Source organism: Aotus nancymaae, unplaced genomic scaffold, assembly GCF_030222135.1.
Source record: "Aotus nancymaae isolate 86718 unplaced genomic scaffold, 86718_ANA_hifiasm-v0.15.2.pri h1tg000012l, whole genome shotgun sequence".
Lineage (NCBI taxonomy): Eukaryota > Metazoa > Chordata > Mammalia > Primates > Aotidae > Aotus > Aotus nancymaae.
Window position 1 is genome coordinate 34,265,572 of NW_026988423.1, and position 19,421 is coordinate 34,284,992.

At 45.3% G+C, this 19,421-nt stretch overlaps 2 protein-coding genes across 10 annotated transcripts in view; one reads left to right on the forward strand and one right to left on the reverse strand.

The window, feature by feature from the left end:
* The window catches only part of TMEM45B (transmembrane protein 45B), a 45,712-nt gene extending 31,264 nt beyond the window's left edge, over nt 1–14,448 (forward strand). Inside the window, exons 2-6 of the mRNA XM_012477012.2 lie at nt 5,966–6,154; nt 8,012–8,218; nt 9,113–9,297; nt 10,116–10,261; nt 11,359–14,448. Of these exons, the coding sequence (XP_012332435.1) occupies nt 5,974–6,154; nt 8,012–8,218; nt 9,113–9,297; nt 10,116–10,261; nt 11,359–11,470 (831 nt within the window). The 5' untranslated portion in view covers nt 5,966–5,973 and the 3' untranslated portion in view covers nt 11,471–14,448. The remainder of the gene's footprint in view (nt 1–5,965; nt 6,155–8,011; nt 8,219–9,112; nt 9,298–10,115; nt 10,262–11,358) is intronic.
* Nucleotides 14,449–15,881: 1,433 nt separating this feature from the next.
* Nucleotides 15,882–19,421, reverse strand: part of NFRKB (nuclear factor related to kappaB binding protein) — a 35,077-nt gene continuing 31,537 nt past the window's right edge. For all 9 annotated transcript variants that reach the window (XM_012477006.2, XM_012477004.2, XM_012477001.2 and 6 more), the window contains 3 exons: nt 18,447–18,553; nt 17,524–17,659; nt 15,882–17,408 (listed from right to left, as the gene is read on the reverse strand). In XM_012477006.2, the coding sequence (XP_012332429.2) occupies nt 17,283–17,408; nt 17,524–17,659; nt 18,447–18,553 (369 nt within the window). In that variant the 3' untranslated portion in view covers nt 15,882–17,282. The remainder of the gene's footprint in view (nt 17,409–17,523; nt 17,660–18,446; nt 18,554–19,421) is intronic.

Below are 19,421 nucleotides of genomic sequence, written 5' to 3' on the forward strand. Positions count from 1 at the left end.
CATCTCTGCCTTTTTATTGGAATGGCTTATTTAGTCCATTCATATATATCCATATTAATGGCTTATTTACTATATATATATATATCATATATATATACATGAAGGAGGGGGTAGGAAATAGAGCTATTATATAGTGGAATAAAGTCACTATATTTTATCAGAATTAAATTAGTGTTAAAATAGACCATAGTAACTCAAAGATGCATACTGTAATCCCTAGACTAGAGCATAAAGTAGGAAAAACAAATAGCTTAAAATATGAAAAAAGTAATTAAAATCATATACTAAAATTACTTGTTAGACATAAATTACAGCAGGAAATGAGGCACAGAGGAACAAAAAATGCATGAGAGACAGAAAATAGCAAAACGACAATTGTAAATATAACCACACCCATAATAACATTGATACAAATGGACTAAATAATCCATCCCAATAAAAAGGCAGAGATTGTCAACCATGCAAATTCTCAAGGAATCTCCCTTCTATGCATATTTTGGGGAATGCTAGACTTATATTAAAGGAAGTAAGCCGAGAAAGAAAAATAAATGGCATCCAAGAAACAGGATCCAAAACAAGGAAAAGGCTCTTTGGAAGCTGTAGCAAAAGAGGGGGTCGGGGGAAACAAGAAAAAGGCAAAGGGAATTTGTAAGACGGCGCACAATGCTCCAGGACACACAACCAGTTCAATTTTGAAGAGAAGATTCTCAAAAAAAGTTCTCTAAGAATAAAACAGAAATAAGCTATCTGAGGTTAAAATGTCTAGAATTTAATTTGGTCAACATTTGACAGATCTTTTAGCTCTTTTGTGGAAAAACATAGTGATCGATATTTGGGAAGATAAGTTAAAAAAAAGGCAATTATTAACCCCAGAATAAAACGCAAGTGTTAGGCACGATGGCTCACATCTGTAATCCCAGCACTTTGGGAGGCGGAAGGATCACATGAGGTCAAGAGTTTGAGACCAGCCTGATCAACATGGTGAAACCCTGTCTCTACTAAATATACAAAAATTAGCCAGGCGTAGTGGTGCCCACCTGTAATCCCAGCTGCTCAGGAGGCTGAGGAGAATCACTTGAACCTGGGAGGTGGAGATTGCAGTGAGCCGAGATCACGCCACTGCACTCCAGCCTGGGCGACAGAGCAAGACTCTGTCTCAAAAAAAAAAAGTGTTAGAGAAAACATAACCCACAATACACTACTTGGATCCACATTCATTCATTCCACAGGTATTTACTGAGCACTCCCTATATGTCTGGCCCTGCAATATTGGATTGTGATTTGTGCTTTACAGAAAAGTTACAAGTCTACAAAGAGTGAAAAGTGGGGCAGGCCTGTATTTTACATGCAGAAGTCAGTGAATAAAGTGGCATTTGACGAGAGACCTGAGTAAAGTGGAGACAACTGTTGGCTTCTCGCGGGAACGCTGTTCTAGAAGGCACAGACAGTGCAAGGTCCTGAAGCAGGCCTGGATCGTTCTCAGCTGTTTAAGGGAATGGAAGGGATCCAGTGCGGCAGGGGATGAGTGCTGGGAGAAAGCAAAGAGATGGCCCAGGATCATATATGGCCTTATTGGCCCAGGGAAGGACTTCGGATTTACAGAGCCATGATAATGAAACTAATGATTTCAACAAACGAGTACAGTGCAACTGCTATGAAAATACAGGATGGGGAGGAGGGAGTGGCTGTGAGAGAGCTCCAGGAAGTTGGTAGATGATGCCTGACAATGATGAATTAACAAATGGCCGCATGAGCAAAGTATTAGGTCGGTGCAGAAGTAGTTGTGGTCTTTGCCATTACTTTTGCATCAACCCAATAACTGGAATGTCGGGGTCAATACCGGAGGAAACATGAAAGAGGTGAAAGTGGCTTTGCTGGGGATGAGGAGGGATAGAACATGAGGCTGTTGCTTTTCACTATAAGCCTTTAATACTATTTGATTTTTTGAAAACTGTAAGCATTTTTTTTAAAGCTTGGGAAAGTTCTTGATGATGGCTGGGACCCCCATCTGTCAATGTGTAAGATGTGAAACAGCCCTGACAATGTAACTGGTGCTAGATTCGGGCCTGTACCCAGGGTTGGAATATACTATGCAGACCAGGGATGCTTTACGTTCCGGGGTAGTCTTTTCTAGATCACTGTGTTACTCTGCTGGTGCTGCTATACGGAATACTACAAACTAGGTAATTTGTAAAGAACAAATTTATTTCTCACAGTTCTGAAGATTTGGAGGTCCAAGATCAAGACACTGGCATGTGGTGTCTGGTGAAGGCTGTAGCCTCATACGGCAGAAAGGGCAAAAAAGGGAACCAGCTCCCTCCATTCAGCCCTTTATATGGGTGCTTAATCCCATCCACAAAGGAGGAACCTTTATGTCTTAATCATCTCTTGAAGGCCCCACATTTAATACTATCACATTGGCAACACCTGAATTTTGGGGAGGATCCCTTCAAACCATAGCATTCCACTCTTAGCCCCCCAAAATTCACATACTTCTCACATACAAAATACATTCATTCCATCAGAATTGCCCTCAAAAGCCTTAAATCATTCCAACATGAACTTTAAAGTCTAAGTTCAAAGTCTCATCTAAATCATGTCTAAGGGAGACTCATTCACTGTGAGGTAAATTTCATCCTGAGGCAAATTTCTCTCCAGCTATGAGCCTGTGAATTCAAATGAGTCCGTACTTTCAAATACAATGACATGTCAGGCACAGGACAGATGCTTCTAGTCCAAAAGGGAGAAACAAGAAAGAAAGGAATAACAACAGGTCTCAAATAAGTCCAAAACTCAACATTAGATCTTAGGCTTGAGAATAATATTATCTGACACACTGGGGTGGGGGTTGGGCCCCCAACACTCCAGGTGATACCACCTCCAAGGCTTCCCTAAGTACTGGCCTATTGGGGGCTCTCTGCAGTGGCTCCACCCCAGTGACAAATCTCTGCTTGGGCCCTGGGATCCAAGACATCCTTTCCATCTAGGTGGAGGCAGCCATGCTCCTATAGCTCATACAGTCTGTGTACCTACAGAGTTGGCACGACATAGATGCCACCAAGGTTTATAACTTGCGCACTGCACCTGGTCCTGCTTGAGCCACAGCGAGGGTGACTGAGGAATGCTCTGCTGGAATGTGGGGAGCAGAGACCCGAGGTGGCCCTGGGCAGTGATCTCTGAGACCCCACAGGCACCTGAGCCCTTCCCCTGAAACTGTTCTGCCCCAAGGCCCTAACCCTCTGGGCCTATAACAAGCAAGGCAGCCCCAAAGATCTCTGAAATCCCTTTGGGACCATTTTCCCATTTTCTTGATGACTAGCACCTGGCTTCCTTCTACACATACTAATCTCTTTATCAGTCAGGTGGCCATACCCGTGGTTCTGTCTCCTAAACACACGTTTTTATCTTTTACATAGCTAGGCTGAGACTTTTTCAAATATTGACGTTTGGCTTTCCTTTTGATTATAAATTCCGCCTTCAAATCATTTCTCTTTTCTCATATTTTTCTTTTCTTTTTGAGACAGACGCTCGCTCTTGTCACCCAGGCTGGAGTCCAATAAACTCCTGACCTCAGATGATCTGCCTGCCTCGCCTCCCAAGGTGCTGGGATTACAGGCATGAGCCACTGCACCTGTGTGATTTGCTTTTATCCCATATACAGTAGCATGAGAGTGTGTTATTAAAAAAACTCTAGCGTTTTTCTGTAAGCAGTTAAGAGAGGTCACACAGCATCCTAAACATTTGGCTGCTTTGAGATCTCTTCTGCCAAATATCCTGGGTCATCATTATTCTTAAGTTCTGCCCTCCATGAAGTCCTAGAACATGGACATAATTCACCTAAGTTCTTTGCCACTTCATAACAAGGATAACCTTTCTTCCAGTTTCCAATACCTTGTTCTTTATTTCTGTCTGAGACCTCATCAGAATTTCCCTTACCATCCATATCTCTATTAACATTCTGTTCATGACCACTTAGGCAATCTCTAAGAAGAACGAGGCTTTCCCTACAGCTCTATTCTTCTTCTGAGACCTCATCAGAATCATCCTTAATGCTCCATTCATGGCAATACAGGCTTTTTTCAGCATTCACTTCAAAGCTGTTCCAGCTTCTATTCATTATCCAATTCCAAAGCCACACCCACATCTTTATATTTGTTTTAACAGATGTTACAAAATTCTCTGGTACCAGTTTCTGTCTTAGTCCATGTTGTGCTGATATCACAGAATGCCACAGACTGGGTAATTTATAAAGAATAAAAATGTATTTCTCACTGTTCTGAAAGCTGGGTAGTCCAAGATCAAGGCACCAGCATTTGGTGTCTGCTGAGGGCTGTATCCCCACATGCAGGAGGACAAAAAGCCAGCCCCTGTATGAGCGCACCTACTCCTAGTTCAGGAGGGAGGAGCCCTCATGGCCTTGTCCCTTATTCAAAGTCCTCTTCTCAGCCGGGCACGTGGCTCACACCTGTAATCCCTGCACTTTCGGAGGCCGAAGCGGGTGGATCACCTGAGGTCAGGAGTTCTAGACTAACCTGGCCAACAGGGTGAAACCCCATCTCTATTAAAAATACAAAAATTAGCCAGATGTGGTAGCAGGAGCCTGTAATCCTAGCTACTCGGGAAGCTGAGGCAGGAGAACTGCTTGAACCCAGGAGGTGGAGGTTGCAGTGAGTCGAGATCATGCCACTGCATGCCAGCCTAGGCAACAGAGTGAAACTCTGTCTCAAAAAAAAGAAAGTCCCCTTCTCTTAATGCTATCACCTTAGCAACACCTGGATTTTGGAGGGGACACATTCAAACCATAGCAATCTCCAACAACTGGTATTTTTCTCCCACACCACATGTTCTTTAGGTAACCACCCCAGCCAGTGGGAAAAATAATCAATCTACTTCTGAATAAATCCTAGCTACACTCTCCTGCTACTGTAAATGGGATAAAAGCAAATCATAGCTGAAATTATTTTGGAATAAAGTAATGCTTGTATTGTTATGCTGATTTTTACAAAATGTGAATCATATTGACCATGCTTATTTGTACTAGACCGACACACCAAAACTTTTTTTTTTTTGAGACGGAGTTTCACTCTTGTTGTCCAGGCTGGAGTGCAATGGTGTGATCTTGGCTCACTGCAACCTCCACCTCCCGGGCTCAAGCGATTCTCCTACCTCAGCCTCCCAAGTAGCCAGGATTACAGGCCTGCGCCACCACACCTGGCTAATTTTGTGTTTTTAGTAGAGATAGGGTTTCTCCATGTTGGTCAGGCTGGTCTCAAACTCCCAACCTCGGGTGATCCGCCGGCCTTGGCTTCTCAAAATGCTGGGATTACAGGCATGAGCCACCGCACCCGGCCCAGAACTTTTTAAAATTATTTTCCAATTCGGTGAAAGGCGAAGTTGTGCTTTCGTTTGTACATCTCTAATTTCTGGGAGATTTATAATCCGTTTGTGTTATTTTGTGAATCATCTGTTCATGGCTTCTGCCCATTATCCTATGGTCTTTTTCTTATTAATTTGTAAAGACTCTAATGTAATAGCCATTTACCATACAGCTGTTATAAGCATGTTTCTGATTTGTTGTTTACCTTCTGATGTTCTTGATATTACAAGACGCTTATAGAACTGAATATTTTTCTTTTCTAGTTCCCTCCCTTTATGTTTATGCTTTGAAAGGTTTCTCTACCTGAGATCAATAAATATTTACCTATCCTCCTCTTTTCCTACCCTCATCCTTTTATTTTACCCACGTTTAAAGCATTAGACAGTGGAGCCCAGTTTGTCACGTAACTCACTTTTCAGGTGAGACTTCAGTGACAAAAACATAAAGGCTTGTTTTATGAGAATGCGTTGATCCTTCTTAACGTGGCTTATGGTTTGCAATCTCAGGCACGTATGGTACTTCCTGCCAAAATATACATTGATATGCCTTCTTCATTAGCCACCTAACAGCCTTCCCTTCATTTTTTAGGTGTCCTGATGGCAAATTTCAAGGGCCATGCACTCCCAGGGAGTTTCTTCCTGATCATTGGGCTGTGGTGGTCAGTGAAGCACCCTCTGAAGTACTTCAATCACAAGCGGAAGAACAGCCCACTGCTTTACCATTATCAGCGTGTCGAGATCATCGAAGCCGCAGTCAGGACTTTGTTTTCCATCATTGGTAAGAGCAGGGGTCACTTGGTCCAGAGAATGTCCTCATCATACCCAGAACCTTTAATTCATTTTCTGAGCCCTGTGAAATGGATGTTTCCACTGGTGGAGGTAACAGGGCAAGAATTTCCAGATGGTCACTAGACTATTTTATCATAACATCCATTGTGTGTAGAGCTTTATAATACTAACAGTTGACAGGTCTCACACCATGGGTCACTGTGAAAAACTATCAAATCAACAAGGACACAGGTATAGAAAGTTGCAGGAGCAAAACACCCACTGTATGAAAAAGATATGACACAAATTAAAAAAGAAAAAAAATAGATTAGGCTCATGTACATGAGTTGTGATAAAGCAGAAAAATCACCTTTTTTCCTCAATTGTCTCTCCCTCCAGAGCCTTACAGTAGTTAACACCCAAGTCAGTGGCTTATCCTCAAGTCTCAAGCGCTTATAGAGAGGGAGTTTATGTAGAAGATTAATAAGTTAGCCAGTGGAGAGGAAAAGCAGCAGAGGGCTGTTGGAGAGGGATTTTCCTTCACTCTGCCCCATTCCAGCAAGACTCACCCACTCCCACTGTTCCTTTTCATCCACTTGGCTCCACTGGGGCTCTCCAGGAACAAGCAGTGATGACAGTAACAAGTGTTCTCCCTCAGAACCAGCCCACATGGGGAATGAGGGTCTAATTCTGTAACTGACAACTGCCACTTGTCATCAGTGGCCTGTGGTTTCTTGGAGAGAGTGAAGCAACGTCGGGTCTTCTCTTAGAGGAAGCGACGCTTTGCAGAGTTTTGCTGGCCTCAACCTGCTGAATTTCCCCACGCACCAATCATTCAGGCATCAGAGGCCTCCCGTGAGAAGTGACAGGGACCTATGGCTTAAATGATCAGGACAGCATCAACCTTGCCTAAATAAAGCTAGGGCTATTACAATATATTTGGCCCCTTGACTGGGTGAAAATGGCACTCATTCAACAGCTCTCTGGCACCTGTACCACATGCCAGGCGTGGGAAATGCACAAGGGAACCACACAGTCTCCGCTGTCGTTGGGCTTCTGTTCTAGTGTCACTGAGACTTTTCCTGAGTCATTTCCACAACTCCCTGACCCTTCAAAAAGGGTCTGGTTTGAGAAACAAATGTCTAAGGAACAGAGTCCTGAATGTTGTCATGGAGGATTTCTTCTAGGCTTCCCCAAGAACATTTTGGGTAGCAGGCATAAAGACAAATCTTCAGCCTTTCAAATTAGGTGATACAAGCAGAAGGGATAAGAACTAAGAGCTGTCCTGTGGTGCAGCTTCATCAGTTTTCGGGCCCACATCATGGGGCCTCTGCCTTGTTCACCCAGCGTTTTAAAACAGAGCTGGCAGGAAGCACAGGGCTTGCAGAGCTGGCTCCGTGCCTGGGAAGACACACAACTGGAAGCCGCTTCTCCCCTTTGGCATGTACAGGTATCTTCATTACCAGTGTGTTTCTGCTCAGATTCTGTTTTCAACCTAATTATTTCTCTGAGATTTCTTTCACTGCTCACTTGGCAGCGCTGCCCAGAGATTATTGTATCAGCCACACTCCAACTTAAGTGATGGCGCCTTGCTCGTCTCCGCTCCTGGGCAAACCTTTCCTGGGGATCTGTGTGTGGTTGTGTTCACTGATTCTTCTTCCCTCAACCCCAAACCCCTGAAGGAACAATGATGGCAAGATGTCTACACAGATTACTCAGCACACACCCTATTTTATACTGAAGTAGCTGCACCTGAGGCAGCCACCTTCATCCCCTCTGCTTTGTTCAAGGCTTTGGGTTGTTTCTCACTCCTATGTGTCTTGGAGCTATTCTTCCCTCTAAAACATCCACTCTCATTTCCCCGCAGGGTTCCTGGCAGAGCAGTTTGTTCCGGACGGGCCCCACCTGCACCTCTACCATGAGACCCACTGGATAAAGTTAATGAATTGGCAGCACAGCACCATGTACCTATTCTTTGCAGTCTCAGGAATTGTTGACATGCTCACCTATCTGGTCAGCCACGTTCCCTTGGGGGTGGACAGACTGGTTTTGGCGGTGGCAGTATTCATGGAAGGTAACTTTGTGGAACAGATGGAAAAGAGGAAGGAGAGCCTGACAAGTCATATTTATGAAGGATCAGAGCACAAAAGACCAGAAATGTTACCAATATAATCGTTTCCAGAAAATCCACATCTCTGGACTTCCAAAACCTGCATAGGACTTAGTGCTATGCTCTGGATGGGCCAGATGACATATTCCCTAAAGCAGCCCATGAAAGCTTTGAGGCTTGCAGGCAGTTCCCAAAGCCCCCGGTTAACCCTGAAGAGTCCTCCTTGCCTTCCCACTGCCCCCAGCAGTCCCTGCTCCCGCATGTGCATATTCCTCAGTGTGGATGTATGTGTGTGCATACACATGCATGGACACACACTGCCCCATCTGGTTTAATGCCACCACTCAGGACACATCTCTTTGGTTAAGCAAAACCGCACGCCACCCCTCACCCAGGGAGGTACCATCTTGCCTCCATCACAAGTCTCAGGAGACCCACCCTGCTGCGAGGGGAGTGCTCCCAATGTGACTCACACTGACTGGGGTATGAAAATGCATTTTGTCATCTAACGACCGCATTTCTGTACCTCAGCAAGAGTTGAAAAATGTTGAGGGCCAAACTGAATTTGAAGTACACACACACACAGTCTGTTACAAATCAGCAACATGCTTCAGCCAGCCCACCCTGTACTGACCCCACCATGGGCTCCGTAGAGATTTTAAAAGACACATCCCTTGCTGCTTTATACTCCTAAAATACTCAAGGAATACACTTACTCAAATCTGTTTACTGCCGATAACATTATGTAAATTAACTTCCTAAATGCTGACGAACCTAGCTGAGACAGGTGTAGGAAGAAACTTCGGTAATGGGGAAAGCCAAGCGTAGCCCTGACGGCTGCCATCTGGTTTGTGGCAGGTTTCCTCTTCTACTACCACGTCCATAACCGGCCTCCGCTGGACCAACACATCCACTCACTCCTGCTGTATGCTCTGTTTGGAGGGTGTGTCAGCATCTCCCTAGAGGTGATCTTCCGGGACCACATTGTGCTGGAACTTTTCCGAACCAGTCTCGTCATTCTTCAAGGAACCTGGTTCTGGCAGGTGATTTTCCACAGGCCCCTTGCTGGTCTGGATGGAGGAGTCCCACCGAGCACATTCAGGAGAACTCCCTGACGAAAATATGGGGTCTGAAAAATGCAAAACTGATGTGCCATGCAAACAAGTTTAGATGACCCTTTTCCCCCATGCCCACCCTTCGACCTCTAGTTTTATCCAATTAATATCCAGTGGATGCATTAGCATTCCAAAATCTAGAGCATGCGCAGTGAGGTTCAGCTGTCCTCCCCAGAGGATGGGCTGATGCCTTTCACAGGCTCTGCTTGCTAAACTGTACACTGGAAATGTGGGCCCTGAAGTTCCTTTTTTTTGTTGTGTTTTGAGACAGTCTCACTCTGCCACCCAGTCTAGAGTGCAGTGGCACAATCTCAGCTCACTGCAACCTCCATCTCCCAGGTTCAAGCGATTCTCGTGCCTCAGCCTCCTGAGTAGCTGGGGTTACAGGCGCCTGCCACGACGCCTGGCTAAGTTTTATTTTCAGTAGAGATGGGGTTGTGCCACATTGGCCAGGCTGGTCTCAAACTCCTGACCTAAAGTGATTCACCCACCTTGACCTCCCAAAGTGCTGGGATTATAGGCATGAGCCACTGCACCTGGCCTTGTTGTTTTTAAGTAAGCCTATACTAAAACCAAAATTAAGTTAGAGCCATTTTCCTATGTGAAAAGGCCTTTCTATGCTAACAAACCATGGGAGCTATGAGGCAATGGGAACATATGGACCACTTTGGTGGCCACAGGAGGACGGCTCGGTTGCTTCTCAGGACAGCCAATCATAAGACCAACTTCTCTGTGTAATCCCCCAGATTGGGTTTGTGCTGTTCCCACCTTTTGGAACACCCGAATGGGACCAGAAGGATGAGGCCAACCTCATGTTCATCACCATGTGCTTCTGCTGGCACTACCTGGCTGCCCTCAGCATCGTGGCCATCAGCTATTCTCTTGTTTACTGGTATGTCTGACTTCAGTGAAGCTTTTCCTCCTAACCCTAAGCAGGATTGATGTGATTAACTAGCACGGTCTGATGAGTGCCAACTACATCCCAAATCCTGTGCAAGGTATTCTCATGCAGGGAAGGTATCATTACCCTTATTTGCAAACAAGGGGAATGAGGCTTTTCAAAGTTAAATGACCTGTCACAGTAACCTGAGGGACCCAGGTTTCAAATGCAGGTCTCAGATTTTAAGCCTATGGCGTGAAGGGGAAAACTGACTTGGGAATCAGTACTGGATGGGAGACCCTGCTGTAACAGGTTCATTCTGGGCCCATCATCTTATTTCGGGACCTGCCCTGTCTGCTTCCCAAAGATGATGTGACAATCAAAAAATAAACCAGAGCAGAATGTTAAGACAAACTGCCCTCTACCCCTCACTAAAGTGCTCTTTAGAGGTATACAGAGCGTAACAGCTATGGACTCCTATGTACTTGCTGTGCCCCAGGGCCAGTGGAAAGCAGCTACACTCTATTATCCCATTTAATCTTCACTGCTTTATGAAGTATGCCCCATTATTTTTTACAGATGAAGACAAGGCTTCAAAAAGCTGAGTAACTTGACCAAGGTCACCCCACTAATAAACGGCAGAGCCTCTCAGTACAAGGGTGACTTTTAGCAAATGTTATTACCAGCTCTGTTTGCTGTTCAGCTGCCCCTACCTTTTCTTCTAGGTCATTTCTCTAGATCCCAAGCAGATTATTAGGTTGGTGCAAAAATAATTGCAGTTTTTGCCAGTATTTCATCCAGAAAGAGTCCCACACAGACCAAAGAGAAGGGAGCTCAAGTCATTTTCTTTTAGTTCTGCTGCCCAGCCACGGAAACAGCAAACCAAGAGAGGCAGACCTTCGCCTCCATTGACATTCAGTGCTTTCCCACCATCAGTCCCTTTATCTACTGATGAGTATTTTCTAAGAAGTCTGGTTCATAGACAAAATCACAGTATTTGATAGAAATATAAAGAAAATACTTTAAGAACCAGTAGATGCCTTCACATCCTTGCGTACTGGATTAAGGGAATCTCTGGCTAATTGGCTCTTATTGTTTCTCTGTTAAAGCATTTTGACTCGGATGAAGAGGCACGGAGGAGGAGAAATCATTGGAATTCAGAAGCTGAATTCAGATCACACTTACCAGACCGCCCTCCTGAGTGGCTCAGATGAGGAATGAGCCGGCATGTGGAGGGCGTAGACATCCCACTGAACAGCTGGAGTGAATGGAGTTTATCCCCTGAACGCCTGCTGTGGTCTGATTTTAAGAGTCTATGTATTTGCACTCCTCATTCAACACAAGGCTGGAGGTTCTAAAACAGGAAATCAGGCCTACAGCATCCTATATATCTTGCAGTTAGGATTTTTAAACATAATTTAAAGTCTATGTTGGTACAGTACCCTTCGTAAAGAAAAATGAAGTAATGCCTCTGAGCAGCAGGCCTTTGTGTCTCAGTGTAAAGAGAAATCAAGAGATGCTAAAAGCTTTACAACCGAAGTGGCCCTATGGATGAATCCAGGATATGAGCCCAGCAGAACTTGCTGCTTTTGGTACTTACCCCTTTTTGTCTTAAGAAAGCAGGTACTTTCTTATCAGAAATATGTTAGAATGTGTAAACAAATGACAGTGCCTTTAGAGTTGCAGGTCTAACTTACATATTTTTTGTAAGTAAAATAATTCACAGGCTTTGGTATTTTAAAAATATTACTTATTAAACATATCATAATTGAGCCGGGCATGGTGACTCATGCCTGTAATCCCAGCACTTTAGGAGGCGGAGGCTGGTGGGTCACCTGAGGTCGGGAGTTCAAGACAGCCTGACCAACATGGTGAAACCCTGTCTCCACTAAAAAGACAAAATTAGCTAGGCGTGGTGGCGCATGCCTGTCGTCCCAGCTACTCAGGAGGCTAAGGCAGGAGAATCACTTGAACCTGGGAGGCAGAGGCTGCAGTGAGCCGAGATCATGCCATTGCACTCCAGCCTGGGCAACAAGAGCAAAACTCAGGAAAAAAAAAATCATACCAGAGTACTGCAACACTTCACTGTTTGTAAGTGACAAAATTAGGCCAAAGGTGATTTATGTTTTAACTCCTGCCCTCCCTCCAAAGGTGATTTTTTTAATCAGGAAGCTAGTTACCAGCTCCACTGAGAGCTGGAGCCCTGATGTTCTGATTCCTCAAAGTCACCCTAATACAAGATCTGATAGAAAAGCTGTGTAATGAGGTAGAAAAATGTCGGGTATGGAAGGCCTTCAATTTTAATATAGCTGAAATCAAAGGACATGAATTCTGAATTAGTAATGTGAAGTCTTGATACCCTAATCTTGTTTCTGGATCTGTTCTTTTTTCTTTTTTAAAAACTTCCTTCAACAAATATTTATTAAACATCCACTTTGCAACAGCACTGACATGGCTGTAAGGACTCCTGAGGTTAGTGTCCAGTAAGGAGTTCAGTCGAACAGGAGAGACATGCTAGTAAGTTACATCCGCTGTGATGGGTGCCATGAGAGGCAAGTGCATCCACCAAGTCCTTTATGTAAGTAAGTAAATAAATCAATAAACGAGAGGCAAGTACAAACCATGATGAGAAAAAGGAGAGGAGGGAACGCGGACGAAGTTTGCCCTGTAGAAAAGGCACATCCCACGCAGAGTGTAGCACATTAAAAAATGAAAGCATAGGTCAGGTGCAGCGGCTCACGCCTGTAGTCCCAGCACTTTGGGAGGCCAAGGCAGGTGGATCACGAGGTCAGGAAATCAAGACCATCCTGGCCAACATGGTGAAACCCGTCTCTACTAAAATACAAAAAAAATTAGCCAGGCATGGTGCTGGCACACCTGCAGTCAGTCCTAGCTACTTGGGAAGCTGAAGCAGAGGAATCACTTGAACCTGGGAGGCAGAGATTGCAGTGGGCTGAGACTGTGCCCTTGCATTCCAGCCTGGCGACAGAGCGAGACTTCATCTCAAAAACAACAGAAATAGAGTATAATAAGAACACAGAGAACTTAAAAAGATTAAGTTCTACAAACTGTTAAAAGTGGGTTAGGACCGGCCGGGCATGGTGGCTCACTCCTGTAATCTCAGCACTTTGGGAGGCCAAGGCAGGTGGAGCACGAGGTCAGGAGTTCAAGACCAGCCTGACCAACATGGTCAAACCCTGTCTCTACTAAAAATACCAAAAACTAGCCAGACGTGGTGGTGCATGCCTGTAATCCCAGCTACTCGAGGCTGAGGCAGGAGAATCGCTTGAAACCAGGAGGCAGAGGTTGTGGTGAGCTGAGATCGCGCCACTGCACTCCAGCCTGAGCAACAAGAGCAAAACTCCGTCTCAAAAATAAAAAAGATTTTAAAATTAAAAAAAAAAAAGTGGGTTAGGACCAAGTTGAAGGGCCTTAGAGACCAAATAATACTTTCCATGTACATAGGATTTTTCAGATTCTGACACGTGTCCTATCTCATTTGGTTCTCACAACCACTTGTAATGTGTAAGAGCTAAGATCCTTCAGAAAAGCTGGCTGGCCTAAGGCCACACAGATGCCACATGGCAAAGCCAGTCTTCAGTATGACTCCAAAGCTCAGCGTCTCTCTCACCGTTCCATCCTGCTATGTCACGCAAATCCAAGAGAGAATTTACATGAAGCACTGCATGCACTTTGGAAGAAATGCTGTACTTAATTAAGTGAAGGTAACCTCCCAGTTAGCCAGCCTTTCAGAGTAGAAGTCACCGCTCAGGGATTTAAAATGAGCTAGTAAAAACACTAATTTAGTTATCAGAGAACTCCTGGGTCCACTGTCAGGACCGCCCCACTCTTGGTTGGCCGATGGAGAAACACAAACATTCGGACCTGTTATTGGCAATCAATATAAAATGTGTTATTTCCTTAGGGACTGGAGGTGGGCAGGACCTATTCAGTTTTACTTTCAAAGAAAAGATCCACATTTGAGGTTTTTCTACGTGTACAGTATTTTAAGGAAATGTAGTTATCTTCTCCAGAGTGAGGGGCTGAGGTGTGAAAAACAGATATAAAAGATTAAAATGTATTTATACGCCCTCCACACAGCAAGGCTTATGATGCCTTCAGGGAAGTGATTAACCCTATCATAAACATTGTTAGATGTTGTATTAAAGTATAAACTGATTACAATACTATTCTCCACATCCCGTCTTTGATGTGTTTTCTGAATAATTTTACCAATCTCTGTCAACCAGAGGCTCAATGGCTGCAGCCAAGAGTCCTTTTGGAATTGTTCCCTACAAAACACTCTCCATGGCCAAGTGCAGTGGCTCACGCCTGTAATCCCAGCACTTTGAGAGGCTGAAGTAGGCAGATCACCTAAGGTGAGGAGTTGGAAAACAGCCTGGCCAACGTGGTGAAACCCCATCTCTACCAAAAATACAAAAATAAGCAGGGCATGATGGCACATGCCTGTGATCCCAACTATTCGGGAGGCTGAGGCAGGAGAATCGCTTGAGCCCAAAAGGTGGAGGTTGCAGTGAGCTGAGATCTCACCACTGCACTCCAGCCTCAGCCACAGAGTGAGACTCCATCTCAAAAACAAAAACAAAACACTTACCATAGTTGTGCCATTCATCTTTCAGAAACCTGAAGCCAGCATATGAAGGAAGTAGGTGCGGCACATATCCTGGGGCTGTCACTGTAAACAGCTCCAGTAGGGAGTTTCCATTCTATGCTATTGCTATTCCATCCACAGACTGGATAGTGCCAAAGTTGCACTTCCTGAGGAGTCAGCTCCCACTGGCATCCTGAAGCAACCCGAACTTTAAACTCACTCCCTGCTCTCCGGAATGCACACATCTGCACTCGCAAAGATGACAGAGTCAGGTGGCCTGAGCACACAGGAATGTGCGCAGGGCTGGGACTGAATGCCAGAGCTACTTTTATGAAATTCCTTGTTAAGTAAATTCAGAAGGGGTTTCTTTGTAGCTGGCAATAAATACCTAAGAGAGGATCTCTGGAATTTGTACCTTTTTTTTTTTCCATTTAAAAACTGTCACACGGCTTTCTAAGTGAAATGTGACTCTTCAAAATAAGGAAGACACACAAATATCAAAGAATTATCAAATGTAGACACACTCACCTTTACTCCGGTGGAAAGACCCATTTCCCTACACTGCACCCTACATCTTCCCACTGCCAGTCTACTTGCCCATCACAAGCTCAACCTGGGAGGCCCATGTGCCTCTGCTCTCTGCAATGCAGGCTTCCCACCTCCTAAGACTGGATTGCCCCTAGGCTCACCAGGATACAACACAAGCATCCTGCCCAGAGGAAGGCAACAAAAAGGGACTTGACTTAGAATCACAAGACTGCCTCTAACTTCAACTCGGACTCATGTCTTCCCATGGTTAAAAGGGGAATGATGACACTGATTTTACAGAATTGCTCTAAGAATTAAACGAAATGCCTGTGAAACAGCTGTGGAGCCAGCAAGCCTCCCAGACCCTCTACTTCTCCACAACCCGCCTAACCACCCAACATCTAAGTTAGGCTGCTTCCATCCCACATCCTCCGGCTCTAGCTCTACTTCTTCACCCAGAACCCACAAAAGAGCTTCAATACACTCCAAAAATTAAAGATACATTTTTAATAATTTGGGTACTTTCAAGAGAGACAGGGAAGCCCTATCACCTCAGAAAGCCTTTACCACCCACTGCTGCCCCAAAACAAGAGAAGTATATATTGTTGACAACCAGTGCTTGAATTACTTATTACATTTTAAAATATCGTCCCAAGGTCTGCCTGTAGCTGACAGTGGCTGAGAAGTGTGAAGTAGCCAGGATAAAATGACCTGCAAATCTAGACTGACTGCTTTTGGGGCTGGTACTGCCAGGCAGGCAGATGCCCATCCCTTGCAACCCCACTGTCCTCCATCATCTTGACTCTGGAAAAAGGGTCAAAAACCTTTTTCTTAAAAGGCCATATAGAAAATAGTTTAGGCTTCAGGGCCAGCCAGTCTCTATGTCAACTACTCAATTCTGCCTTCGAATCTGAAAGCAGCCACACAGATAATACAAACACAAATGGGTCTGGGCTGTGTTCCAATAAAACTTTATTTACAAAAACAAATGGCCAGCCCCAAGAGCCTGGTTTGCAACTCTTGCTCTGGAGCAGAGCAGAATGTATACTCTCTGAACTGCAAAAAAGTTTGCGCCGCAAAAGCAGCACCTCTGCAGTCATTCCCCTCCTCTCTGTCCACTGGCTCTGGACTTCCATGTGAACAGGTTTGCCAAGAAGGACAAAGTGGGCAGGTGAAGCTGGGAGGGGCCACAACCAAGATCCCAACTCCCTCCCATCTTTAACAGGCAGCGCCAAGCAAATCCCATTTCAGGGGACCCACTCTACCTTGCTGCCTACTGTGTCTTCCCACCTTACAGCCTCTCGATTACGATGCAGTTACCAAGTCGGCCAACAACTTACTAAGATTCTTGCCATTCTCTCATTCTAGTCAAAAGAATAAGTCATCAGTTTAGTGGAGGGGGCAGCTAAAGCCCAAGTTTCTATTTGATAAAGATGTTCGACAGGTTCTTTAAAAAAATAAACTACATAAAGTTTTCCGGACACAAAACTCCTATCCAGACCACCAGTCATGGAGAAGACCAAAAGCCAGAAAGCACAATCCTCATGGAGAACCGGCTTATTCGTTGTCTGTGCACTCTGCGACTGGTAAGCCTTCCCTGGGGGTCTTACTCTCAGAACTCTGGCATGTATGACATAACTGGTACCTCCGGCAATTCCAACAGAACATTCCCCTGGATTGGTAGAGAGCAGACCTTGGAACCCTGGAGTGAACCTTCCTCAGGGTGCTCCACTATGGTACGTGGCAGCAGAACCCAGGCCACTGTTGCCATCATCCCCCGCCTGGCTGCCTTCAACAGGCAAGCTTAAAAGAATGATGCAACCTCCCTGCTCCCTTCTTCTCAGCCAGGACAGACCAGGCATGGTCTTGCATGGAAGCCAGACTCTCTCATAATCACTGTTGCTCAGGTGCCTGTTTAGGAGATGGAGCTGTAGTCACAACAACAGTGGAGACTGCTTTGGAGGAGCCAGAAGCTGTTCCCTGCTGGAGATGGGATGCAGGGACAGTCTGGATGCGCACCTGTTTGCAAAGAGAGAAGGTCAGGTCAGTGAATTGCAAGTGGGTTCACCAGTTAAAAACAGCAGTGGAGTCAGAGAGGAGCCCGACATGGCCAAGAATTTTCCCTGGGCCTTACCTGTGTGGCCTGACCTTGCTGCTGAAGCTGCTGCAACTGCTGAGCAGTGAGAAAACTAACAGGCTTATTGCCAGCAATGAGCTTAGTGCCCGCTGGCATAGTTGTGAGGATGATGTTGCGGCCCAACCCACTGAGGCTGTGGAGGGAAAGCAGGAGTGAGGTATAAGGATACCGGCAGGTATTCTCCAGTCCAGATTTAAGCCATGCACTGAAGGACAACAGGGAGGTCTGTGCCAGTGAAAATCCCAGCATTTCACACTGAAATGGAAACCAACTCCTGAGACCACCTTTCTTCCAGCTTCTCCACTTCCCATGGCAGGAGAAGATGGTAATCCCAGAAGCCGCCAGTGCTCTGGATAAAAGGTGGCTTCTGGATAAAACGGCCCCTGGCTCCTGGGCCTGACCAGCAGGAATAATGGCCAGGGCCCCAGAGAGGTGTGTACTTCTGCAAGAAACTCTCCCACTAATAGCTACGTCTCACAAGCCGCCCTGAGACGGCCAGACTGATTTCATTGTGCCCTTTATCCCTGTTTAAATCAAGACCACAGGTAGCCTTCCTTCCCTGAACTGTTTGGGTTCAGAGCTCAACTGTCAAAGGGAGGCTTTCCTCACACCTACCTGAGCCCCATCCTAGCACTTCCCACTCCCTTTTCTCTCCAGTATGTACACGCTGCTTTATTATTTCTCTCTCTCCTTTACAATGTATGCTTGGAGAACAGCATGGATTTTCATCTGTTTTAATCACTGCACCTAAAACAATACTAGGTGCTCAAAAAACACTGTTGATGAGCACAGCAAAGGAGAGGTGTCAAGGGAGGACTCCAGAAACACCAGCCACTTTGCCATTTGGTGACAAGGACTGGTAAGCCCTGCCTACCACCTCCACCCCCAAACTGGTTCCTTCACCATGACACAGTACTTACTTGGCTCCAAGGTTGCCTTTGATGATGGGGGCTGTGACCACACTCTTGCCCTTCATTGGCTGACTGATCACAGAGAGGGGAACTGTGATCCGTGTAGGCAACTTCCCCTAGAAAGAAAAGGCAGTCAGGTTTTGTTAAGACAGGAGGAAAGGAAAACCAGCAAGCGTCACCTCCAAGGCATCAGGAACTGAGGAGCAAGCACTACAGATGCTGTCATCCCCAGTATTCACCCGAGTCTCAAGACCCCTGAGGTTTGGGCCCAGAGAGCCCTAACGAAACTACTTACATACCATAGTCAAGTGAAATCTGATCTTTTATCATCCTCTTTCATGCTACCAAAATAGCAGCAACCCTAACTATCTGCATCTAAATCACAAAGGCAGGTGTGTGCTCACTTTGGCACAGTCCTAGATTCTGAGTTCCTTGGAGGACAGAGGCTTATCTCTGTATCCCTCAGTACATGGCACAGTACTGGGCACGCAATCACTATTTGGTGAAATAAATTTGAGGAAGGACAGAGGAGCTCATGAGTCAATACTGAGAGCGCACAACTACTCACTGGAGTGCAGGGCCACGGTGGGGAACAAACAGCAGGGCGTGCTAGATTAGAGAGAGGTCACACTCTCTGGTGCTTTCCATTTCTCCCGGAGATAAGAGAGGTTAGCTAGGGGACACTAATAATAAACTCAATCAAGTGAAAAGTCCAACTCTCAAACTAATAAAGTCTCAGAAGAATTTTTTTAGAAACTGAGAAGGCCTAGAGGGCCTTCAGGATGGGACGTCAGGTTGGTTAAGATAGGTCACTGCATTACCTGTTTTCAAACTGCCTTGGTTTTAATGCTTGACTGGTAATAAAATTTATATGAAGTAAAATCTTATGTACATTAAATCTGAGTTTTAAAAAACAACTGAAGAGGGCTGGCTAACAGGATGCTGGGAGAGGGCGTCGGCATTCCACAGAGGCAGGCTAACTCT